This window comes from Alternaria arborescens, assembly GCF_004154835.1.
Source record: "Alternaria arborescens strain FERA 675 chromosome Unknown contig_2, whole genome shotgun sequence".
NCBI lineage: Eukaryota > Fungi > Ascomycota > Dothideomycetes > Pleosporales > Pleosporaceae > Alternaria > Alternaria arborescens.
Window position 1 is genome coordinate 709,150 of NW_021167857.1, and position 24,511 is coordinate 733,660.

Consider the following 24,511-nt stretch of genomic DNA (forward strand, 5'->3'; position numbering starts at 1 on the left):
CTGATTACCTGGCCTTAAATAGAATGAGAGAAGGCGACTACCTCCCAGGTATCATACGATATACTATCACTTGGTGACAGATACAGCAATAATAAAGTATATCTTACAGTCTATATTGTCTCCTGATAAGAAAACTTACAAAGATTACTAGCATTGCAGTCTTCTAGGCTTTCTATTTATATCTATATAGGTCTAATGCGCTTTACTGTAGTAGGAAGAAATACTCTGCTCTAAGAGGTGTTTAGTTTCTCTTTGATGTAGTGGCGCTAACTGGGCATCGCGATCGCCGACGCACCCCAGAAAACCCACAAAAGCACCCCACACTTCGACCATCGGGAATAACAGAGTACCAAATCAGTGATTATAACATCCGTTGTATTACTATACTTGCAAATCCTCTCTCGAGTCATCACAAATCAACCTCATCAACATCCAGTTCAGTGAAGGGATAAGTTTCCGCTTTCTTGCTTACGGAAATAACGCCCCGAGGCTTGACAGACGTCATTCCTGGCGCACAACAGTTACGTCCCAAGCTGACGGCGCGCGGCATCGTACCCCGAGCTGGAGATCTCACTATTTTAATGAGGGGAAGTACGAGGTCATCTTCCAATGGCGTTGCCATTGCGATGAGGGATTATGCTGTGACGTCTTCTAGCATAGGAGCCGCGGGTATGGAACGAGGTGCTTAAGCAGTCATGGTCCGCTGAGTAGGCTCTTTGTGTGCATCTGCTAGCACTTTTCTCACCTTGGTACCGTTGTCGAGGCCGAGGGGCTTTTGTGTTAGTCTATCTTCATCTAGTGTTGCATTTGACGTCGTTCCATTATGACCACTCGAGGACCAATGGCTCCAGGGCCGTCAATCACACGCGACTGGGCAGACGATCATTCTGAGAACCGCCTAGATAGCATCACGTCTGGAACGAGCGCTACACCTCTGACTCAGGCGCCGACACAGTATTCGGCGCATTCCACCAACTCAGAGCTCTCGCCTAATCGAACATCGTCGAGCGCTCAACGAAAGCGATCGGTACTCGGCTTGCATCCTCAGGCACCTATAGATGAGGAGCATGATCATGGGGCAGCGTCTGAGTTGCTATGGTCGCGTATAAGGACAGTGATGAGGGAGCCATTTGCTGAATTCTGGGGTACTGCCATTATGGTGATGTTCGGCGATGGAGCGGTTGCGCAGGTTCTGTTATCAGCTGGTCAGACTACTGCCCCAGGAGGTAACGGCTTCGGGCAGTATCAGTCGATAAATTGGGGGTGAGTTGAGTGCTGACTTGTGGAAAGATGGCAAAGCATACTAACAACAAGCAGCTGGGGCCTAGGCGTCATGCTTGGACTGTACGTGGCAGGCGACTCCGGGGCGTATCTTAACCCTGCCATTACCCTCAGCAACTGCATATACCGCCAGTTGCCATGGCGGCGGTTCCCAATGTACTTCGCTGCGCAGATGCTGGGTGGTTTCGTTGGGTCCGGTATCGTATACGCAAACTACATCAGTTCTATCGACTGGTTTGAAGGTGGAAAGATGCGAACAGTGCCTCCTGCCGAGAAGGCTACAGCAGCAATATTCTGCACCTACCCACAGCCATTCCTTACAAAGACAAGCCAGTTCTTCTCAGAGTTCATCGCAAGTACATTGCTGATGTTTGTCATATTCGCATTGAAAGACCCGAGCAACAACGGTGTCCCAAAGGTACGACAGACAGCAGTAACGTGTGACGATGCTGACCATCATACAGTCCGATAAATGGTTTCCTCTTTGTTTGTTCTTCCTAATCTTCGGCCTCGGATCCTGCTTTGGCTGGCAGACTGGCTATGCGATTAATATTGCTCGTGACTTCAGCCCAAGACTGATGTCGTATGCTATTGGCTACGGTCATGAGGTGTGGTCCGCTGGCGGCTACTACTTCTGGGTACGTCTTCTGACGATATCAATAACATCTGCTAACTCATGTAGATCCCGATGGTGGCACCCTTCCTTGGCTGTGCGTTTGGTGGCTTCCTTTATGACATATTCATATATACAGGGCCTAGTCCCATCAATTCGCCGTGGTTGGGCTTGAAGCAGCTCACGCCTTGGAACGCGATGCGAGCGAGAAGAGAGCACATAAGGAGAGAAAAAGAGGAAGGTATTGTGTAAATCGCCGTCTTGTTCCGAGCTGCTCGTTTCTTGTAATGTAGATCATGCAGACGCGCAGACGCGCAGACACAAGCCTAGCTAAGAGGCATTCAATAGATCATGAAGCAACGGAGATTCGAAGATCATGGAGCGATGAGAGAATTTCAATGAACCTATTCAAATAAACACGTATTGAACATCAGGTTGCACCACAACCAACCTCATTGACTCGCGGATACCCAGCAGCGACCGGGATCGCGTGACTCGCGCTTTGCTTCAATAAGTCTGAGCTGATGTTCCTGTCGGGCGTTCATCATTCCCATGCTACAGGCTCGTTCGTTCTCTTCCAATTTTCCCTGAGCATAGCCCTCTTCGTAGCCGCGCTGATGGCCTTTGAGCTTGCCTTTAGCCTTTGTATGCGCACGATTCTGAACCTTACGAGTTCCGACGATATTGTTGAACATGGCTTTGCCGGTGGAATCTGCGGTACCTCTGAACGGAGGCTCGCCACATAGAGCGTACCAGGGGACACTGCCAAAGGGCCACATATCCTTGGAAGAGCTGTATGAGCACTATCTCTTGCCACCACGCCGGTGCTTGGTGCCTTTCTGTTCGTAAAAGGCGTCACGTGAAAACAGCGAGAACAGTATAACATTTCTTACCAATGGCCACAGCAGAAAGAATGTCAATCAGTCATGAAACTGGATATATCTACCCAGGTACTCTTGATACCGCTCGTTTTGGTCATAAGCAGGCGGCTTAATGTTGACTGGACATACTACTTGATTGAGGGTTTCGGTCAAAGATATACTTCGTAGAAACCTGTCTCTAGAGAATCCGCACCGTTTCACTTCAATACGCTACTAATATAGACACCCGTGGATGCTTACAGTGTTGCTACAACTTCTTCTAACTAACCTCATTTGCAAGACATATCCCGTATATAGTGTTGCAGGTGGCGTGAATATGCGCATTTCGCGATGTGTGGTGTTCTGCGCTCGATGCAACGCGACCGTTGTTGAGGTAGTCGCGGCCTCTGATCGTGGCTGCCATCGTTGGACCTCACAGTGGCCTAGCGCCCACGAACCTATATTCGCCCGCCCGCGCGCATCATCCTTCTCTCTACCAACAGCATGTCGGATGAATCAGACACTGACTATGCGACCGAGTACGATTATAACCATCTTGCACACATAGTGCAAAGCAAAAACCTACACAATTTGTACGAAACTGACGACGAGAGCGAAGACGAGGATGCACAATCAGTCGATCCCGAGCTCCGCGAACTAGAAAATGAGGAAGAAGAACTGGAAGATGAATTGAGAGAATGCATGAGAAATCGAGACGAGCGTGAAGAAGCATACAAGTTCATCAATGACGCCACTGCCTGGGTAGTGGAATATGACGAGATGCGGAGTACGTTCAAGCTCCATGCTGTGAGAACACCCTGGCTAACCATTGGCAGACCGTTGTGAGAAACTGGAAGCCGATAACAAGGAACTCCTCAACCAGGTCAATTCAGCCGTAGAGCCGAAGAAAGCCGCAGAAAATGGTGCCAAGAGTTTCAGCGCTGAATTCGAGCAGTCCAAGGTAAGGAGCCGTTGAAGTCATTTGAATGCCAGCTAATCCGTGAAGTCGGACAAGGCAAAACTCGATATTCAGATCAACGCGCTGCAGACGAACGCGTCCAAAGCCGCTGCCCAATACGAGAACGACAGCAATGCGTGGAAGTTAGAGAAAGAACAACTCGATACCCAGATCAACACGCTGAAGACAAACGCCCTCAATGCAGCTGTCAAACACGAGAACAACAGAAACGCGTGGAAGTCAGAGAAGGAACAACTCGAAGCTCGAATTAGGACATTAGAGACAAATACTGGCAACGTAGCTCCCGAATACAGCAAAGATAGCGCTACATGGAGGTTGGAAAAACAGCGACTTGAGTATGCAGCCACCAAGTCAGAGACAGAAGCAATTGCTGCGGTCGAGAAACTCGATAGCGAGAGGGCACGCTGGAGAGAGGCCGAATAGCGCCTCAATGCTGAGAAGTTCGAGGAGAAAATAGCACGCTTCAAAGACGAAGTGGCTTGGGAAGCAGAGAAGCTGAAATTAGAACAGCAGTTCGACTCTGAGAAGCGGACCTGGAAAGAGACTGAACAATGCCTTAATGCTGAGAGATCTGACGAGAAAATGGCACGCATTAGGAATGAGTTTACTTGGGAAGCGGCAAAGCTGGCACTAGAAGAAAAACTCTCGACAGCGGCCACAGAACTCAGAACTCGGAAACAGACTTGGGCAGGAACTGAGAACATGCTAAGTGCCAGCCAACTCGCTGAAGAGAAGTCGACTTGGAATATGGAGAGGCTAGCATTGGAACAGGACAACAAGCAATTGCGAGAGAAGCATTCTACACTCGAACAAAGTTCGAAGAGGGACATCGAATTTGCCAAGAACTCTGCCTCTGGCAGTGAACAAGGCCGTCGCAGAGCAATCGCCAATATGAATAAGATGTTCGAGTTGCAACCTGACGATTACAAGGACGAAGCTTTCGAACAGGACATAGCAAGTCCACCCGATAGAAAAATTGCGGACGCGATTGTGGAAAGAACCACGAATCGGATGAATACGCTTTGCGATGCCACTGACAAGTTTATGGAGCAACGCAATGAGCTGGCAGCGAGGAACAACACTTTGGCTATAGACCGCAAAAACGCGAAGCACACCATACACACGCTTACTGTGGAGGTTCAAGCACTCACAAATACCATTCAAGCACGCAAAAATACTATTCAAGCACTCGAGGATACTATTCAGAAGCTAATCGTTGATGCTCAGTCCAAACTCAACGAGCGCGAAACAGAGATTGCGAAATTGAAGTCCATGCTCGACAGGCTCAAGACAGCAGCAGCAGAGGTACAACGCAACTATCGACAAGATACAGAAAATTGGAAGAGAGTCGCGACGAACAGCGCTGCAAGACAAAAGAGTTACGAGAATACTGTTTCCACACAAACAGAGTCTATCGCGTTGGTGCGTAAGTTTCTCTCTGATAACGCTGATAAGTTCCAATAGATGTCATACCAACATTGACCCGATATATTGACACATGATCTATAGGACGATACTGCCTTTCCTGCAGTCCTGATACTAGCTCTGCTGGTCCTTATACTGCTCTGCGGTTGTTATACTAGACTTGTTCTGGTCCTTATACTAGCTTTGCTGGTCCTTATACTAGCTTCGTGCTGGTCATGATACTAGCTTCGGCTGGTCCAAAATACTGGCTTCATGCTGGTCATGATCTCAATGATGGCATAAACATCGGCGAGTCACGTTCTGTTTCCATAGTTTCTCAATCAGTAATATTTCATCTAAATTGTGTACGTCTGTTGCCTGCATACTTTAAAGTGTTCGATACAGTCAGCGATTTTGGCATTCACGTTCCAACTAACGCCTACCCATGCAGTCGAAGCAATGTCATCTCCGCAGCTATGTACTTCACTTCGCCACAGAACCCGCATTACTCTAGGGCCAGAGTGAATGCAGATATCTAGACAAGGTATTTGAAATCAAACCAGGGTTTACGACTCTCTACATACTTTCTGGCTACTAGATATCGTTTCGGTGTCGCGTTAACTAGCTTAATGCCTTACTTTGCCGTTCATAGTGGAAAGCAACTCATACCCGGTAATGCGAGCAACACAAAGATACTGAAAAGAAGAAGATTCTGTATGACTCTTTGGCACATGCAGGCCGTTGCAGACTTGGTGGAGTGAATAAACGGATCAGTTTGCAAGCAACGCTCTGAACGGTGTATTGATGCTTAGTCATTCACGTGTGCCCAGGTGTTGGTGTGGTCTGACGCCATTGCCCCGCTGCCCGCAGGCCGCTGTCACAGGCCGCATTCTACCAAACTTTGACTCACTTTTGAACTGCACAACACAGGTCGGAACCTTCGCGCTACACCCCATACAAATCAAACGCATACACGCCTTCGTAACCTTACCACACAATGGCGAAAAAGGGCGCTGCTGGCGGTGGCGAAAACTCCAAGAAAGCACAAGGACAAGCACGCAAGGCTGACGCTGCCGCATCGAAGCAGGCTGCAAAGAACCAACAAGCCGAGAAGGCAGAGGCAGAGGAATGGAGCAAGGGCGCAAAGTCGAATGCGAAAGCGTAGGCTGCACCTTTGTCTCTACCTGCGCAGTAGCTAACAGATCGCAGCGAGGCAGCAGCGGAAAAGGCCGCTGAAGCAGCCCGTAAGAAGGCTGAAAAGGAAGCGCTGCTTCGCGAAGAAGAAGCTTCTCTACCCTCAAAGCCCAAGGGCAAGAACCCCAAAGCCGAGAAGAAGCCCCGCGGCATTGACTCGGCGCTCGGCTCTTTCGACGCGAAGCCTGGCGCTCTCAATGCCACCGGTATCGATAACGCCCTCGACGCTCTGGACATCACAGGCAACAGTCAAGACAAGGTGGATCGCCACCCTGAGAGGCGCTTCAAGGCTGCATACGCTGCGTTTGAGGAGCGAAGACTGGAGGAGATGAAGGACGAGAAGGGTTTGCGACGACAGCAGAAGATCGACCAGATCCGCAAGGAGTTCGAGAAGCACCCCGACAACCCATTCAACCAAGTCACTGGATCCTACAATATGACCAAGGAGGAGATGGCCGCGGTACGGGAATCGGAGAAGGACAAGAAAGAGAAGAGACTTGTGGGGGTGTAAATTGTGTGGCTGTGTTCTTTTCGCGTGCTATTCACATTCGGGGCGTTCTGGGTAGACCTGGGACGAGACGCCTCAGCGCATGATTGCTAGACGGGCCGAGGCATATCCTGAGCGAGGTTTGGCTAGACTGCGCCTCATGAACGACACCATGGGTCTGTAATTTGACCTACATCTTCAACAATCTCTTCTGCTGCTTTTGCCTGTGACGATCCCCACGGTCTTGGCACCACAATAGCCCCACATCATCCCCTAGCTATGCAGGTACAAGTACGCGTCTAGCTGATCTTCTATGGTAGTGCATGCTGGTGCGATTAGCTGTGACGTTCGTCGTGAGAGTACGGTAAGCGACGTGTCTTTTCTTAGCGACTAAACAGCGACAGCAAAAGCACCTGTGCTGCACGGCCAGCGAGCACAAGGGATCGACCGAGTCCAAATATGAAGGGTAAGGCGCCCAGACAATATACAGAGGCGCCAAAAAGATCAAAGGCCAGAAAAGCAACCAGCCGCCGCGCTGAAACACGCGTGCTAGCCAGCTATTGGCTACGACTAATTCTGTTCCTGCGTTTCGAAACGCCCGCTTACCCAATCCCTGCTCTCACCCGCGCGCTCCTCCCCCGACTTCATTCACCGAAGAAATGGGTCCACGCGAGTCAGATCTGTAGATAATGCCTAGCCCCGTCCTTCACTATGGCTGCTTTTCCCTCACTTCACATTCTGCCTGCAGCTGCGGTGTATACAATCGTTACTTTCCTTCCTTTCTCTCTTTCGACTTGTAGTCGCTTACCTTCTTTTGAACTCTACCCATTCGTTTCTCTACCAACATGAAGTACTTTACTACTGGAGCTGCGCTCCTTGCTACTTTGACTGCAACCGCCGGCGGTGTCAAGCTTGACCCGGAGGATGAGGGTGAGGATATCTTTACTGATTACAATTCCGGAGCTGACTTGAATAGCGTCTATTCTCAGCGCTACTCGGCAGTATGCGTACGGTCTGATGTCGATGTACCAGGGCAACGCCACAGGTGTATCCAAGGAAGATATAGGCATCTGGCCCCAGCCCCACTACTGGTGGGAAGGCGGTGCGGCATGGGGTGGCATGATAGAGTACAGCCAGTTTTCGGGAGACGATTCGCACGTCAAGACCCTCCAGCAGGCTCTGACTGCCAACTATGGCCCCGACAACGACTTCATCCTGTCTTACCGCAAGAGCCAAACTGGCAACGATGACCAGGCTTTCTGGGCGCTTGCCGTTATGAGTGCGCTCGAGTATCAGTTCCCTGATCCTGCTCAGGCGCCCGCGAGCTACCTCGAGGTCGCAACAAATGCCTTCGAGAACATTGTTGGCCGCTGGGATGAGACTTCCTGCGACGGAGGCCTCAAGTGGCAGATCTACCCCGAGAACGCATACGGTTACAACTACAAGAACTCCATCTCCAATGGATGCGCTTTCGCGCTCGGTGCACGCCTTGCCCGCTACACTGGTGAGCAAAAGTACGCCGACTGGGCTGTGAAGATCTACGACTGGACAAAGAAGGTTGGACTCATTACCGACAAGTACGAGGTGTTCGACGGGACAGACGACAAGACCAACTGCGCCAAGGTCGCAGACGAGACTCAGTGGACTTACAACAACGCCATGTTTCTTCACGGATCAGCCTTTATGTACGACTACACCAATGGCGACGACACCTGGAAGGAGCGTACTTCAGGCTTCCTGGACCACGCCGAGTTGCTGTTCTTCCGACCTTTCGAGAACGCCACGGACATCATGTACGAGTGGGCTTGCGAGACAGGGGAGAATAACCGCCCTTGCAATCTCGATCAACAGTCCTTCAAGGCATACCTCTCGCGCTTCATTGCCAAGACTGCAATGGTAGCTCCCTTTACCAAGGAAAAGATCGTTCCATTCCTAAAGGCTTCTGCGGTCGGTGCTGCCAAGTCCTGCTCTGGCGGCCCTGATGGCGCTACATGCGGTAGCAAGTGGTACACTGGAAGCTGGGACGGAACCTCTGGTGTCGGCCAACAGCTGTCAGCCTTGGAAGTCACTCAGGCTCTTCTGATGATCCAGAAGGGTACTCTTCCTGCGAAGAACAACAGCGCGCCGAAGCCATTGACTAGCGCTACCCCCGAGTCCAGCTCGACGCCCGCCCCTTCATCCGCTACTTCTGTCTCCAGCCAGGTACCTGCTACTAGCGAAGTTGCCTCAGCATCCAGCGTAGTTGTCGAGGCCCCTGCCTCCAGCAAGATCCCATCCAGCGAGGCGCCGTCTAGCGAGGTTTCCGAATCGGTCTCATCGAAGATTCCCGAAGCAGTTCAAGCACCTGCTTCAACCGTGGTGGTTTCTTCGGTAGTCGTTGTTACAAGCACATCGGCCGCGAGCTCTCAGCCATCTTCCTCAGACAAGCCTGCTGGTCAGTCTAACGCTGCCGCGTCTGCTAGCTGCGTCCGCAACGTGACCAGGACTGTGACCATCTCGCGCGCTTCTTCAACAAGCAGCTGCACACCTAGCGTGACCGAGACTGTCTACGTTCCGGCAGCATCTACGACTTCAGGTCTCTTGGTGGACTCTTCTCCTGCTCCTGTCGTACCGCCCGTCTCTACGACATTGATCTCGGCGCCACCTGCTAACAGCAGCTTGCCCAGCTCGACATCTCCAGCGGAGTTCCTCGGCGCTGGCTCTATGCTCACCAGCAGCAGCTCAGTTCTGGCTGCCGTAGTGGCCGCAATGGTCTTCGCAATGGTGTAAGCACCAATGCGCACATTGCCTCACATCTTCTTCTTCTATCTTGTACATATACCCTTATTGTTTTATAGACCACCATATTCCCAGGCCGCTTGACGGCATCTTACAAAATGTATATTGGTCCTTTTATCTGGCAGGATGCATACGTGACTATCAAAGTGACAGCTTGAACATTTGCGTGATATGATGGCAAATTTGAAAAATTGCAAAGTTCGTACTGTCAAATCGCTTCATCGGTCTGGCATGTCTCCGGGGGTGACATTTTTCGGCGATGGGCGCTGGCGACTACCCCACTAGGGAAGGCCGCCAACAATTAACGTGCGATGACATAGGAACCATCCCACTACCCCAGCCCATATCTGCAACCCTCCACATATCCGAGCTCAACAACGAAATAGCGTTCCGGATACGCGCTGTTGAAAGCTTGTCATCCTTAGCAACAAAGCGTGCTGATCGGGTATCGGCTATTCACGTGTCCGCGCAGGATCGGAAGTTACTGTGGCCTGATGTTCTTCTACACGCGACATCTGTAGAGAAAGTGCTAGAACGTGAAGGTGCGTGACAACATGTCTCAGTCTGCACCTGCATGCTAACCAACGTGAACCTTGCAGCTCCCAACGCAGCCTCATCGTCAGCGACTGTGATTCGCAGTGCGCACATCCAAACCTCGTCGCCTCTCGTTCGCTATCGCTATCACCCCCCGAACCCACATACGATCGCACACAGCCATAGGAAGCTACACCAACCTCGCTCTTTCGGTGGCGCATACCACCTCTCTCACGACCGTTGGTAGCATACTCGTGGTCTAGGCAGCCGTCATGGCGACTCAGAAGAGAGATGCGAAGGGCAAGAAGCTCGCCGTCATGAACAAATATGTCTACGACGCCTTCTTGTGGACGTTTTCTATCCTGGTGGAGCTCTTCTTCCGAGAAGTGCATCCCAGGAGTAGTTGGAAGGTGCCAAAGGAGGGACCTGTCATTTTCGTGTGCGCCCCGCATGCGAATCAGGTAAGGCACAATCCTATCGTGCTGCGCGACGGAGTATGCTAACTGATGGCAGTTTGTTGATCCCCTCATGTTAATGCGAGTCGTCAAAAAAGAATCCGACCGCCGAATTCAGTTTCTGATCGCCGATAAGTCGATGAAGCGCAAGTTTGTAGGCGCAATGGCAGGTTTGACAGGTGTCGTGCCGGTAGGAAGAGCCATGGATATGACGAAGCCTGCAGAGGGCAAAGTGTACCTCCCCGATCCCATCAACGATCCAACCCTTGTTCGCGGTGTAGGCACCAACTTCGAAGACCCAAAGTTCCAAGTCGGCGGCTCGATCGTATTGCCCAAAGTAGATAACAAGGCGGCGACCGCTGAGATACTCGAGATCAAAGGCCCCGAAGAGATCAGATTAAAGCGTGGCTTCAAGGGAGGTGTTGCCATGCAGCAAATGACTGGGCGAAATGACATGACCAAGGACGGCACATTTGTTGGCGGAGCCGATGCAAAGAAGGGTATTGCTGATGGTTATGAGGGAACTCCCTTCCAGGTTGCGCCCAAGCTCGATCAAACGGAGGTTTACGACGCGGTTCATGCGGTTCTCCATCACGGTGGAAGCATCGGTATCTTCCCTGAAGGTGGTAGCCATGACCGCACAGATCTCCTACCTCTGAAAGGTGAGTAATCCAACAATGGTAGTTGACCACGTACTAACAACTCTCAGCTGGTGTTGCTATTATGGCGCTCGGTACAGTCGCAACGAAGCCAGACTGCAACTTGAACATTATTCCTGTCGGCATGAACTACTTCCACGCTCATAAGTTTCGATCGAGGGCTGTCATCGAGTTTGGTACGCCAATCCACGTGCCACCCGAGCTAGCTCAGAAGTTTGATGGACCTGGAAGACGTGAGGCCATCGGCGAGATGTTGGAGACCATTCGCCAAGGACTCATCTCTGTTACCGTTACGACACCAGATTACGATACTCTTATGGTAGGTCCAATACGCCCCCATACTCTCTATCAATACTGACTCTTTTAGGTCATTCAAGCTGTACGTCGCCTCTACAACTCCAAAGGCACCAAGCTCCCTCTTCCTAGAATTGTCGAGCTTAATCGCCGCCTTGTCCAAGGTTACGAACGATACAAAGACGACCCTCGTATTGTTGAGCTCAAGAAGGAGGTCACCACGTACAACGGCAAGCTTAAGGCGCTCGGCCTCCGGGATCACCAAGTGCAGTACGCGAAGATGCATCCTATCACGGCATTCGGCCTGTTCTTTTATCGTCTTGGAAAGCTTCTCTTCCTGAGTATGCTCGTCCTTCCTGGAACGCTACTCTTTAGTTTGGTCTTTATCGTCACTAAGGTCGTCTCGATCAAGAAGGCGAAAGAGGCACTCGCCGCATCGAACGTCAAGGTTCAAGCCAGAGATGTCATGGCCACATGGAAGCTTCTCGTCGCCATGGCTGCCGCACCAGCGGCCTACCTTTGGTACGTTTGCCTAGGACTCTATTGGTATTCCTACAACAATTGCAACGGCTACCTCCCTGCCGGCATCCAAAAGCGTTGGCTCATTCTTCCTCAACTCGTTGTCTATATTACCCTCACATACGGCGCTCTTCGATTCGGTGAGGTCGCTATGGACATTTTGAAGTCACTGGGCCCCCTCTGGAAGATGATGAACCCCTTCTCCAACAGCGAACTCGTCAAGCTACAGGAGCGACGCGAGAATCTAGCCCAGCGTGTGAATGACATTATTAACGAACTCGGCCCGGAGATGTACGAGGACTTCCACTCCAAGCGTATCGTCGAGGATCCTTTCGTCAAGCAGGAGCACGACCGTACACCACCGCAAAAGTCAGACGAGGACGCGAAGACAGAAGCAGGCCAAGACATCGAGACATACGATTACCCTGCTTCACCTGGTTCCATTAACGAGATACCGCGCAACGAGTCGTTCCATGATCTTGCCAACCAAGACTTCTTTTCTAGTCGACCGCAGACGCCAAAGAAGAGCCGCAGCAGGAATAGCAGCAGTGCGAACTTGAGCGGCTTCCAGCTCAAGCCTTTCAGTACCATTGATGGCAATCTGGACGAGGTGAGGAGGAGGTTGACGGACGGTGTCAAGCAAAGGACAAGGAAGAGGAGGAGTAGCGGGGAAGGAAGCTGGGACGACGGTGAGGATGGCGAAGAGTTGACCATTGGCAGGAAAGACAGGTCGTATACCAAGTAGTTTTCAGAAGCGATGACAGTATTTGGCGGGAGCGGTGTGTTGGTTTTGCTTGTGCTTTAGTACTAAAGATACCACTTTCCTTTCTTCCAGTCGGTTGAAATTGGACTTGTTATGCATGAATACGATTTGCTTGCTATGCTAAGTACTTTCCAAAGGTCATCGCTTGTACATGTAACCCTGCCTACAAATATGCCCCCAATCAATAAAAAACTTACATGGATATTCCCGCCCAAAAATGCCATGTCATGCATGCAAACGCTGTGCCCAAAACCCCAACCTTGATTCCTTCAAAGTGGTATCTTGCCTCTGTACCAAAACCATATCGTCACCAGAACAGTAACACAAAGAAATCTCTCTACGTGGAGGACGGTGCACGTCTATCCAACAACAGCTTTTTGGCTCAGCTTCTCCAAGAATCCACTCAAATCTTCTTTCTTGATCTCAATCACACAGGCTTCGAAACTGTCCATGCGCACTCTGGCGCCAGTCTCTCTGACGACTTCTTGGAACGCGTTGCCGAATCTGTTCATTCCCGATCCTCTATTGTCATCTTCATCTTCTGAATCGTCAGAATCGTTGTCCGAGGAGTCGTCTTCCTCCTCCTCGGATTCACTATCATCTGCCACTTCATCTTCTTCAAGGCCAGCAGCGAGGTTGCGTGCAACACGCGCTTTGCGTCGTTTTTCCCTTGCTTCGGCCTTTTCAAGTTGTCTCGCTTCCTTCGCTTTGAGTTTCGCCTCGCGTTTCTGGAGACGCGACTTTGCTGATTCGGTGGCACCACCTCCTCCAAGACCAACGACGACGTACAGACCTCGTGAGTCATCCAGGCCAGCCATGACGAGCTCACTGCCTTTGTTCTTGCCTTTTGTGCCATTAAGTTCGACGATAGCCTCGGCAATCCAGAGAGCGAGTTTGGTAAGGGCACCAGGGTGGGTGAAGAGTTGGACATCGGGGCCTTCCTTCACGACGGCCATACGGAAGGCGCGAAGATGGCGAATCTGCCTCTTCTCAATCAGGGCGGTTCCTGTACGGAGGATGGCGCGGTGGAGGTGTTGCGCTGTGCTAATGTGCTCGACTAGCTTGTCTATGTCACCCAAGGCATCGTATGCCGTCCAGAAGCGGCTTGTGATGTGTTCTTGGGCGAGGTCTTGTTGTTCTTGAGTCGATGTCATCTCAGTGTGGTCGTTGGCTCCGACAAAGTTCGAGCTGTCCAAGGCAGATTGGTTGAGATTCTTTGCGTCGCCGACTTCGAGGATGGCACCCAGGACGACACCGGCGTCGATGGCGGAGAGACATGCTTTCCACCCCCAGCAGCGTACAAATCCCCAGCCGTCCTTCGGGTCGCCTGTGCTTGACTTTGGCGGCACGAGGCCGTCAAGACCGTATTGCGGAGCGAACTTCAGGAGGCGTTCTCGGAGACCACGCTTGAGCTCCATGTCCATGTGTGTATATCTTTGCTTGCACTCAGTGAGCGACACACCCATCTTCGCAAGAAGTTTAGCAAGTCTCTTTTGTCCTGCATCGCTCCAGATGTGTAGTTTCGCGGAGAGGTAGGGTGAGTGGAGCATGCTCTCGTAAAGAGACCAATGCCGAAGGAGCAAGAATCGTGGTTCGGGAGAGAGGCGGATAGACTTGTCTGTTGCTGAGAGAGCACTTGTGGGGATCACACCCCATACCTCGCCCAGTGTTGCATTGCGAGATACACTTGAGGCGTCTGTGACAGGGTTCAGTCGTCGCACTTCGTCTCGGAGGACAGAGCGGATGTTCTCTCCTCGGTTACCGTTCCATCCTGCTGAACCGCCTTGTGCTGAGAGAGGGTTGAGGCCAACACCGCTTCCTGTCCGTCCGTATAGCTCGAGACTGCTGACACCAACGATCGCGTTCCATAGCAGGTCGTTGTCTTCGCGGCCGAGTTCTGATGCCAGGTTATATACGAGAGAAGAGACAGGGTCTGAGTAGGAGGTGCCAAGCCCGTAGTATTTGTCGAGGGTGGAGGCGTACTTGTTTCGCTTCTTGATCAGCTGCCTTCGTAGACTCTTCAACGACTTCTCCTTCGGTGCGGCTACCGATGGGGATGCAGAGCGGCTGCGGGAGTCTGATCGAGAGAAATCGGAGGAGCCGCCTATTTGATTCGCTGCTAATAATCCTCTTCGCCGCCTCGGCTCGGGTGACGATGGTATTGAGCCTCCCTGAGTATTGTTAGCATGCTCCCCCTTCTGCACATTGAATGAGTAGACCCACTGAATTACTCCTCCGCCTTTGTGCTGGTCGCTCATCATCTGTCATCTCGTCCTCGGAGTCGTCCTCCTCGCCCCATGACTTCCTCTTCTTTGGTGCTTGTCCAGACGACGGTTCCTCATTATCCTGGTCGTCCGAGTCATCGCTAATGTCGTCTTCCTCTCCCACCTCTGGCATCTCTTCAAGGCCGGCATATGCTTCACGCTCCGCCTGTAGCTCTTCTTCGATATCGCCGTCGTCAAAGACTATGATTCCACCTCTTGACGACTGGTACGAGTGTAGGATCTTGCCCTTGTCCACCCCCGCTTGTCTCCGCACGAACTCTCCCGTTGCGGGGTCCTGACTTATGGGCGCGGCAAAGACGTTGGTAAGATTCCACGGCCGCCTCGCGTCCAAGAGCCAGACTTCTACATCGCCTGTTCCACCCTCCCCATTTTCATCCACATCCAGACCCAGTATCTCTTCCATGTCCACCATGCCTCCCACACCTAAGCATATGACCACGCCTCCGCTTCCGCCGTCTGTTGTCCGCATGGGCCGTACCAGGTCTTCTGCCGCTCGTGAGAGGTCGCCATATCCGGCTATGGGTTGTATTTTGTGGGGTATGTAATCGCGCTTCAGTAACGCGGTGAGTATTCGGCAGGCACAAAGCGCGTCTGGTTCGAGGGCGACAAGGAGCAAAACTGGCGGTGCGGCGGCATGTGTGCGTTTTATGAGGTTCTGGTATAGGTGGGCTATCAGGTTTCGCGGGAGGTACATGGCGGTGGCGGTAAAGTGGTTTGCCCTGGGTGCAGGTGTAGAGAAAACGCGCGGAAAGACGCGTCGGGAGGATTTGAGGGGGGGGGCTGGCGGGGCGGTGTGAAGCTTATTGTATGCTCAGCATTTGTGGGGAGAATAATACAAGACGTGATTAAAATAAAGAGTAGGGCAGAAGGGCAATTGGCATGCGTGAGTACGGGTGCTTGCACAGCTCGTGGTGGTGCAGTATGGAGGACGGGCTCGACGCGTTCTGCGCTAGCCGCGGAAATGGCTTCGCTCGGACGCGCCTCTGACGTGAACATTCACTCTCATCTCGATTCCGATCGCAACTCGTCTCCTATATCTAATATCATCGGCACCAAAAGACACTGGTCGCCTCGTCCCTTCTTAGTTCGTTTGTCCGCGAGATAACTAGCCATTAATTTGCACTTTACTCTCTTGAAATACGCTCTAAACGCGTGCATACACGTCGTCATCATATCCGCACAGCATCATGATGATTGTCTCAGATGAGTTTTTGTATTGGTTCTCTAGAGCTGAGAACAGAGTTACGGAATGACTCCTTGGAAACGGTGCAGAAGTCGTACAAGTATTTATGTGCTTCTCAGGTACATCCGCCACTCCTGTTCCATTCCAAACTCGATAACCCGCTCTCCTTCGACCACTTCTTTAAGCTTTAGAAGGCAGCAACTTCTTGTGTTGTGAATCTCTTGACTCCTATCAACGCTGGCTCTCATGATAGGGTCTGTGAGCTTTCATGTCCTGACGAGGCACAGCAACTCCGAAGTTACTGAGCAGAGAGTTTGTTTAATCGTATGCTGCGTCCACACGCTTCTCATCGACTGCTTCGAGTTGGACTAGAGATGCGACGATGTCGTAACGGTGGTCGAGGTTCTTGCCGTGCGCATCGCCCCATTTGGTCAGGCCCGGATTGACGACCAAAGCGACAATTCCTTTGTTTAATTCTTCTCCATCGGAGTCCGGGATGGACTTCATCGACTGTGGGTTGAAGTCGTCTCCATGTTTGGGGTAGGTAATTTGAAAGCGGGCGCGCTGGAACGACATGTGCATAGTCAACGCAAAGGCCTTGTCCACGATCTGATGGAGCTCAGAGACATCAATCTGGGAGGAAACCGCTGCCAGGGCTATGTTCATGACTTCGACGACATTGTCTCGAGCATTTATCAAACTCTGCTCCAAGGGTTGGTACTTCTCCTTCGTCATTCGCTGTGTGATGATCTTCGGATCAACAATACCACCCACCAGCCTCTCCATCGTGGTGCAACGCCATGTCTCGCAGAGTACGGACGGAGCCGGCCAGTCTTGGTCGGGAGGTCTATCGAACAATACTGACCAGAGACTCCTTAATGTTTCAGTCGTGGTCCCAAACATAACGAAAGGATCTCGAAAGACAAGATCGAGCAAGACTGACCAAGTCCATGCTTCAATCATATATTTCTTCTGGATACGACTCGTCCACTCTCCTTTTGCGACGTTTCCCAGTAAGATGCCAGAGTCCAGAGATTCAATCACATTAACATAGGGTTCGAGACGAATGCCACGACTCAGGGTTTTGACAAGAGCGGCGAGGTTGCGGTATTCTTGCGCGAAGTACTCGTCAGTCATCGCTTCTCCCTTTTCGACTCCGGCAAGCAGCTCTCTCTGCAATGCACTCTTTTGTTCACGCAGGCTATCAGCCTCTAGAGCATCTGCGACTAGAGGGTCCACGACGATGTCGATCGTCTCTCCGGTTTGTTCGTTCCACTGAAGATTCCGGTACTGCGCATACGGTAGAACAACCTTCTTAACGAGATAGTTGTATCTGCTGGTAGTGTAGCACCTTTCATCTTCGAGGATTTGTAGATTCTGATGGAGGTCTTTGATCCGCTCTCCAGAGATCTTCTTATGTTCTCGAAGCTCGTGACGCTCGTCGCACACCTTCTTGTATACCTCGTGGATTCTCTTGTTCTCCAAAAGTAACTTCTGAGACTTGTCGTTTTGTTGTTTCAGCTGCTCCTGTAGCAGTCGTTCATGCTCATCGAATGGACGGTCGATAGTGACAGCGATGTCCGTTCTGTTTCTAGCTGCCATCAGCCTGTCTACCGCTTGTGTTCCCACGTCGTGTCTGTTGCCGCTATCGCTTTCGGGACGGCTATCGTTCTGTGGTGATCGGAAAGATACGAAGTTGCCCATACCTCCGGCGTTCTGGAAACGGTTTGTAAGCAGGCGGAGGTGAGAAGAGCTTCGGTCACTTACTGCTGCTGTGGTTGCCAAATCTCCTCTCACCATCTCGTCAAGTGTGTGAAGACAAGCAGTGATGTTGAGCAACGTTTGATATAGGCGTAGGGTAGGTCGCAAGCGTACGATCGCAGAGGGCCTTCCTCGGCGGTGTATCAGCGCAACAAACGAAAGCGCTCTTCTGTTACGTTCACCTTCACCTTCACTTTAAGCCGAAAAGTTTTCAGCTGTTCGTTGCTATTATCTTTATAATCGTTCTGCACAAACACACCAACCTTTACGCGAGGACAAAATCCCTTTTCTTTGCACACGAAAACCCTCGTTCATCCACCATGGGTAGCAGGCTGGTAATCGGTCTTGACTACGGCTGCACCTTTACTGGTAAGTCCTGTGTTACCATTTTTGATAATCTAGATTCGAACTGACAACACAGGTGTCGCCTTCTGTGAAACCTCCGACACAAGCGTAGCCGAAAAGATTATCGAAGTCATTCAAGACTGGCCCTCTTGCCATACCATAGTCGGTACGAAGGATCAAGTCCCGAGCGAGATCTCATACACAGAAGATGGTATTGTGTACGGCGCTCTCATTCCCCCGAATGTGCAGCGTCATATCTGGACCAAGCTTGAGCTCGACACTCCACAGCTTGAAGACACAACCAACCTATCGAACGCCAACGGTACCCAGGACTCAGCCGTACAAGTTGTCTCTGACTTTCTCGCGGAAGTGAAGGTGCACCTACTCAAGAACCTCGACCGACGCTATGGTAGAGAGCTTTGGAAGACCCTACCCATCACATTGGTGGTGACCGTTCCGGCTGTATGGTCTGATGCTGCCAAAGACCGTACACTAGAGGCGGTTCGTCAAGCAGGGTTTAAAAACTCCGGATTCCCGCAGCTGAAGAGGGTCGTCACCATCACTGAGCCAGAAGCTGCCGCAATTTATACAATCCAGTCGCTGCGTGGTGGTATTCAAGACAAACAATTCGCGATCGGAGACGGGTTCATTGTTTGTGATATGGGAGGTGGTACGGTTGACTTGATCTCATACCGTGTTGCTGAACTTGAACCGACCATCCTTGAAGAAGCTACTGTCGGCGGAGGTGATAAATGCGGAGGCACTTTCGTTGATCGCGCTTTCATTCGTTGGCTAGAACGCCGTCTAGGTACGGTCGACTTCGCAAAGATTGCTGGCTGCAGGAGCGAAGAGCTTCCACACACATCTATGTCTGTGAAGTTGGGCAAGATGCTTCAAGATTTTGTTCTGGGAGCCAAGGGCGGCTTCTCGGGGAAGCAGAAGAACTACATGCGTCTTCCGCCTCCTTTAAGCGCCATTGAGGAGGATTCAGTTAGAGGCATTATCGATGGTGAGATCCTGATCACACCGTAAGTGTTCTATTCCTCTAAACTCTACGCATACTAAAGCTTTCAGCAACGATATGGAGGACATGTTCGGGTTTTCCCTTCGCCGCACCTATGAGCTCTTGTTGGAGCAAATGAAGCAAGCACGCCTCAGTGGCAAGGTACGGATCAACTACATTGTGTTGGTCGGCGGCCTTACAGAGTCGCCATACATGTTTGATAAGATCCAGACATTCGCAGAAGGCCACGGCCTGCAAGTAATCCGGCCTCCAAACGCTTGGTCTTCCATCGTTCGCGGTGCTGTAGTGAAGGGTCTCGAAGGAGGTGGTCGCGCGCAGATCAAGAATCGTAAATGCCGTAGGCACTACGGGACTGCTTGTAGTTATCTCTTCCGCCCCACCAAGCATCGGGAGACTGATAGCTACATCTGTTCGTTCACGGGCACGAAGTGGGCTGATGCTCAGGTCGACTGGATGCTCAAGAAGGGTCAGAATCTCTCTACCAACACTGACACTTATGCCAAGATTGAGATGTTCCATCGTTTCTGGTCTCTAGATAGGCCTTCGGCTAGCATCGATTTGATCGCGTCAGATACGGATAGGGCTCCTCTACGCTCCAAGGATAAGGTCGGTTTACGTGCGGGATGTGAAATTCCGATCAACTGACAAGAACCAGGATGTGTACACTGTAGCAACTCTCCATGTCGACCTGAGCAGTGTTCCACAGAGCGCATTCAAGCGTGATTACAGTCCCTCTGGCGTCATGTACTATAAGCTCAATTACGACATCGAGTTGTCAGTCCAGTCGTCTCTTGAGTACTCTGTCTTGGTCAACGGTATCCGATACGGATCAGTGACTGCCAAGTATACTTAGATATCTGGCAGCATTCATCTCAGCCATGTATCCGAGATCTCCTACTCGACTTTGTCGTCCCGATGCCGTTTGCGCTGACGTTTCGACAGTCGTCTAGCATCTGGATATTGGAGAGGATGGAATATACTGGACCTGCATTGCACGAAGAAGAAGGACGTTCTATAAAGGTGTGGCATGACATGAAGTTTCGCCATCCCAGGCATTCGTCTTGTAGCTTCAACCTAGTCAGTGCTGTCGAGTTTTCACATGTAGTTAGTCATCTACTACATAGTTCAAATGGACTGTCAAACCTGTTCCCCCTCCCACAATGATCAGACCACCTCTAGCCACTACGCTATTGATTCCCTTTCTCACCCTCCATACATCTCGCTGTCTCCGAAATCCCCTTTCAACGCCTCGCTATCATCAAACCCCCCACCAATCACCCCTTCCCGTCCCGCCAAGCCACCAAACTCTCTCAGCCCAACCGTTCTCTAGCTCATGCACTAATCACGAGACCAAATTCTCATGCACGTCATCTCGCCGCCATTCCTCAAACAGTCATACAGCCGGTGAAAAAGTGGGGATGAATGATCCCTGAGGTGCTGAGTTTGAAACGGCGATCGTGAGAAGGTTTAGGGCGCTGTGTGGCGTTGAGTTGGGCACAGTGGCTCGGAGAACACAAAGAGGGGGTTTGGGGTGGTAGGAGGATAGCGGGAACGAGGGGCTGGGGGGCTTGCGCCGGTAGTGATGGAGGGGATAGTCAGAATATGGGTAGGGAGGGCTGGAGCGAGCCGTACCATAACCGACCTCTTGTTGTGCTGGTCGATGGCCGTGGTGGGTGTAGTGCAACGCATCTGCATGACCTGTATATCTGGTGGAGTCGCGGGACGGACTGGGTCTCGAAGAGTTATATTCTGCGGTTGCACAGAGCGGTACGATGGGTAGAGGGTCTCTCGTGTGCCAAAGAACACTCCCCGAAGTCCTGGTTGTCTGTCCGCTGTCTCTGTAGCAGCAGGTTGCTCACTGCGCGATCAGAGTGAAGCCCAACTTGAAGATCCCAGATCCAGCACACGATCTTTGCTTCGTATTGTGTGGCCTGTGTTCCAGGTAAATGCCGCACCAAAATCGTATCGTTTTCGTCAGCTGTTGCGGGAAAATCCGATACTCTACTGCACGGCATCGCCCGATGTCACCAGGCAGGTTTTCGCGAGTGTCGATCTCTCAAGCGCAAGTTTGACGAAGCACGCAACGGATCTACAGTTCAAATTCGCATGTGACTCTAGTGCTCGGCTGTGTGGTATCAAGCCGACTGGCGGCCTTTGTCTTCCAAATCGTCCAGGTCTTGCACACGGTGGTAGTGCGTATTTGAGCTGCAGGTACGGTATCGGTTGTTGCGATGCAAAGGCACATTGCATCACCAAGCGCATCATTCACAGGACTCCGATGAGTAGTTTTGCAATTTTGATATTTTTACGTTCAGTGGGTGGTTATTTTTCTGATCCCAAGGTGAGCTAAACCCAATACTCCCTCCATGACAGTGTGATACCTAGTATCGTAGCGCGATATAATAGAAAAGAAAGAGAAGAACATAACTTGTTGTCGTGATTAGAAGCTCTATACCCAAATGCCTTGTGCGCACACCATAACACCATGCTGAGGGCCACAAAAAACCACTCATTATAATAGTCGTAAAAAGAAAGGGGACGAAACAAATATATCAGAAAACTTGGCTACAATCGAGCGGAGAACACCGACGCGTGATAGTGGGGATATCGAAGTTGTTGCTGGGTATCTCATACGTGTGCGTATCATGCTGGGCTTTGACGTCCTCCTAGTTACCGTCTTCGTGCGGCTCGAATGGGGGCGCCAGCGAGTAGTCTTGCGTTGGTTGTTGTGTATATGGGAGGGGATTGTATGGGTTGTACGGAGCGTACGTTGGGTAGTTGAAAGGCGTCATGAGCATGCTGTTGTTGATGCGTGGTGCAGAGCTTGGGATGACAGGGCTGTCGATGTAGTCTTCCTTCCTCCTTTTCGGAGCCTGATAATCGTAACTGGGGGCGATAGGCGCTTGCTGAGTCGACTCTGTCTCTGCCTGATAACCTCTCTTGTTGCTCATCATCCCTCTCGCTTCCTTGCGCAACCTGAGTCTGACACCCTGATCGGAGAACGCCCGCGAGAGGTACGTCGACTCGTCGAGACCTTTGAAGTCCTTGGGCAGTACGACCTTGAACTTGTCGCTTGAAATCGAGTAAAGAGATTGAAACTCGCCTTGTAAGGGCAGAAACTCGTACATGGTGAAGTGTAGTCTGTAGCTGCCCTGAATCTTGACAGAGATATCGCCAAAGACGAAGAATCCGCCGTCCTTGTTGTCAATATCCTTGAGTCTGTGTAGGGAGGAGACCAGAGTGCCTGCCAACGAGTCGTTTGGGGTGAATTCGACGGGTTCATCTCTATCTGGTTTGTATAAAGATACACTGACGAAGATGTAGGGGTTCTGTAAGAAGGTATTCGAAGGATCGGCCCCGTTAGTAAGCTTCAGCTCTACGATCGGTGGTGGATCCACGGGCTTCCGAAACTTCTCCTTGCCCTTGACAGTGACGAGCGCCTCGATAGGCTGTTGGCGGACTTGCAAATAGCAGGTTGACGGACGTAGATGTTCGGGGCCAGGGTTAGCGGCTGGTTGCGAAACATGCATAGTCTGCTGGTAGTTCAAAGGGCGTAGAGGTTCAGGGCCAGGAGCGGCGGCCGGTAGTGGAACAGGCATGCTCGACTGGTAGTAGGGCTGATAGTTGTACGGCGGCATCGAGTGCGGGAACATGGAAGACATCGTGTTCATAGTCCGGCGCTCCATAGTAGAGCTGGACGATCGTGGTAGTGGTTCCCAGAGAATCTTAGATACTCCCAAGAATATGGAAGTGGAATGAAGTAGGATGGTCGAGAATTCGTAAAAACATTTGGGAACTTATTCCATCCCGCTAGCGGAGTGTGTGATTAATGCGTAAGGTCAGGCGTATCGAACCAAGGGCAGAGTGGCTGCGGAGGCACTGTACCGTCCAAAGTCCAAAGGCCCTGCTTGCCGTATTAGTGGTGATGATGCGGGCAATGCAGCTTATCGGACAAAGGATAGAATCTCTGTGGAGACACTGTACCGTCCAAACTCCTGCGTGTCCAGTAATAGTGGTGGTAATGAGCGATGAAAGTGCGTGTGGACCACCGTAACCATGGGTGCTGGGCCCTTTTTCGGAGAAACTGTGGCGGAGCGCGACTGCCCGCTCTCAACGATCCAGTTAAGCACCGGTGATAGTAATGCGTATTTCTATGCCGTCGTTTTTGGAGATGAAGGCACCTCTGGACGGCTTCGATATGCGAATGGCTTGCGCGGGAGTGGATCTGGCCCTCGTCTCAACGGGACCGAGCTAAAGGCCCGCCTGCGGAGAGATGGTCTGCTCCACACTGGACCGTAGTTTTCAAACGGGAAGTGGCGCACGTATAATCAACAACAACAAAGAGTGTTGCACCTGCGTCGCCCAGAACTTGCAGTGTCGGGTTTGTAGAAGACTGTACTTTTCGCGGTTTTGCCCAAAGGCATAGCACCTGCCGTATTTCGAGTGGGAGCTGTTCGATTGAGCTCGAGGCTACTCAGGTTTGGTACCGATCCGTAGTAGAGAATATTCGAATATGACAACAAAGAGGGCCGTCTCTAACGGCTTCGATGGTATTAGTGTCGTGCTGGTCGACCAGTCAAGCAGCGATGACGTGTCGGCAGGGTAATATTAGAGAAGTCTGTCAAAAGCGTGAGATGAGAAGTAAATGCCAGAGAGAGAAGGAGAGGGCCTGGAGAGCGATGTCCCGTGGCTCAAGAAGGAAGACGCACGAGAGTGATGCGCAAGATAGAAGAGTTGGCAAGGGTACCTCGAAGTACTCGTCTCAATCGGGGCTCCTCTACAGTCGTCGTACGGCTCCGTGGCGGCTTCGACTATGATTCGTCGCTCTCTGTCTAGTCTCAAGAGCAACTGGTGCCGAGCGCGGCCGATCAATGCTGTAGGGTCTCTCCGAACTAGCGTGCTAAGAGATGAACGAGCGGCGGCGTGAATCATGCGAACAAGCTCTAGTGCGGCCAATGGAAGGTCGTCTGGGCTTGTTTCTTCTTCTGTAGGCACGGTTCCTCTGGGAGCTAAGGTTTTCGCTTGTTGACACAGTCCTGGTTGATTTTGCTCTTGCGCCTGGTCAAGTCCGAAGCTGTCTGCGATGTGGTTGA

The 24,511-nt window shown here is 51.5% G+C and overlaps 12 protein-coding genes across 12 annotated transcripts; 8 read left to right on the forward strand and 4 right to left on the reverse strand.

Annotated features, from left to right (window-relative positions):
* Positions 1-823: 823 nt before the first annotated feature.
* AA0111_g1072 (hypothetical protein) lies at positions 824-2,146 on the forward strand (the record flags this gene model as incomplete). Its single annotated transcript, XM_028644504.1, has 4 exons — positions 824-1,263; positions 1,318-1,699; positions 1,746-1,919; positions 1,964-2,146. 4 exons carry the CDS (start codon positions 824-826, stop codon positions 2,144-2,146), a joined length of 1,179 nt encoding a protein of 392 aa, XP_028511223.1.
* Positions 2,147-2,346: 200 nt separating this feature from the next.
* On the reverse strand, positions 2,347-2,673 carry AA0111_g1073 (hypothetical protein; the record flags this gene model as incomplete). The annotated part of the gene is made up of 1 exon (XM_028644515.1): positions 2,347-2,673. One exon carries the CDS (start codon positions 2,671-2,673, stop codon positions 2,347-2,349), a length of 327 nt encoding a protein of 108 aa, XP_028511224.1.
* Positions 2,674-3,258: 585 nt separating this feature from the next.
* On the forward strand, positions 3,259-4,156 carry AA0111_g1074 (hypothetical protein; the record flags this gene model as incomplete). The annotated part of the gene is made up of 3 exons (XM_028644526.1): positions 3,259-3,541; positions 3,591-3,715; positions 3,761-4,156. The coding sequence occupies 3 exons, from the start codon at positions 3,259-3,261 to the stop codon at positions 4,154-4,156; spliced, it is 804 nt and encodes a 267-aa protein (XP_028511217.1).
* A 159-nt stretch (positions 4,157-4,315) lies between these two features.
* Positions 4,316-5,197, forward strand: AA0111_g1075 (hypothetical protein; the record flags this gene model as incomplete). Its single annotated transcript, XM_028644537.1, has 1 exon — positions 4,316-5,197. The coding sequence occupies one exon, from the start codon at positions 4,316-4,318 to the stop codon at positions 5,195-5,197; it is 882 nt and encodes a 293-aa protein (XP_028511218.1).
* A 937-nt stretch (positions 5,198-6,134) lies between these two features.
* On the forward strand, positions 6,135-6,842 carry AA0111_g1076 (hypothetical protein; the record flags this gene model as incomplete). The annotated part of the gene is made up of 2 exons (XM_028644548.1): positions 6,135-6,298; positions 6,347-6,842. 2 exons carry the CDS (start codon positions 6,135-6,137, stop codon positions 6,840-6,842), a joined length of 660 nt encoding a protein of 219 aa, XP_028511219.1.
* An 821-nt stretch (positions 6,843-7,663) lies between these two features.
* Positions 7,664-9,587, forward strand: AA0111_g1077 (Mannan endo-1,6-alpha-mannosidase; the record flags this gene model as incomplete). Its single annotated transcript, XM_028644559.1, has 2 exons — positions 7,664-7,748; positions 7,795-9,587. The coding sequence occupies 2 exons, from the start codon at positions 7,664-7,666 to the stop codon at positions 9,585-9,587; spliced, it is 1,878 nt and encodes a 625-aa protein (XP_028511220.1).
* Positions 9,588-10,402: 815 nt separating this feature from the next.
* AA0111_g1078 (putative acyltransferase) lies at positions 10,403-12,802 on the forward strand (the record flags this gene model as incomplete). The annotated part of the gene is made up of 4 exons (XM_028644570.1): positions 10,403-10,591; positions 10,644-11,247; positions 11,295-11,563; positions 11,612-12,802. The coding sequence occupies 4 exons, from the start codon at positions 10,403-10,405 to the stop codon at positions 12,800-12,802; spliced, it is 2,253 nt and encodes a 750-aa protein (XP_028511215.1).
* Positions 12,803-13,179: 377 nt separating this feature from the next.
* On the reverse strand, positions 13,180-15,799 carry AA0111_g1079 (hypothetical protein; the record flags this gene model as incomplete). The annotated part of the gene is made up of 2 exons (XM_028644581.1): positions 13,180-14,991; positions 15,044-15,799. The coding sequence occupies 2 exons, from the start codon at positions 15,797-15,799 to the stop codon at positions 13,180-13,182; spliced, it is 2,568 nt and encodes an 855-aa protein (XP_028511216.1).
* Positions 15,800-16,606: 807 nt separating this feature from the next.
* Positions 16,607-18,088, reverse strand: AA0111_g1080 (hypothetical protein; the record flags this gene model as incomplete). Its single annotated transcript, XM_028644593.1, has 1 exon — positions 16,607-18,088. The coding sequence occupies one exon, from the start codon at positions 18,086-18,088 to the stop codon at positions 16,607-16,609; it is 1,482 nt and encodes a 493-aa protein (XP_028510993.1).
* Positions 18,089-18,369: 281 nt separating this feature from the next.
* AA0111_g1081 (hypothetical protein) lies at positions 18,370-20,271 on the forward strand (the record flags this gene model as incomplete). Its single annotated transcript, XM_028644604.1, has 4 exons — positions 18,370-18,418; positions 18,471-19,422; positions 19,469-20,024; positions 20,074-20,271. The coding sequence occupies 4 exons, from the start codon at positions 18,370-18,372 to the stop codon at positions 20,269-20,271; spliced, it is 1,755 nt and encodes a 584-aa protein (XP_028510992.1).
* A 1,813-nt stretch (positions 20,272-22,084) lies between these two features.
* On the reverse strand, positions 22,085-23,080 carry AA0111_g1082 (hypothetical protein; the record flags this gene model as incomplete). The annotated part of the gene is made up of 1 exon (XM_028644615.1): positions 22,085-23,080. The coding sequence occupies one exon, from the start codon at positions 23,078-23,080 to the stop codon at positions 22,085-22,087; it is 996 nt and encodes a 331-aa protein (XP_028510995.1).
* A 394-nt stretch (positions 23,081-23,474) lies between these two features.
* Positions 23,475-23,717, forward strand: AA0111_g1083 (hypothetical protein; the record flags this gene model as incomplete). The annotated part of the gene is made up of 1 exon (XM_028644626.1): positions 23,475-23,717. The coding sequence occupies one exon, from the start codon at positions 23,475-23,477 to the stop codon at positions 23,715-23,717; it is 243 nt and encodes an 80-aa protein (XP_028510994.1).
* Positions 23,718-24,511: the final 794 nt, after the last annotated feature.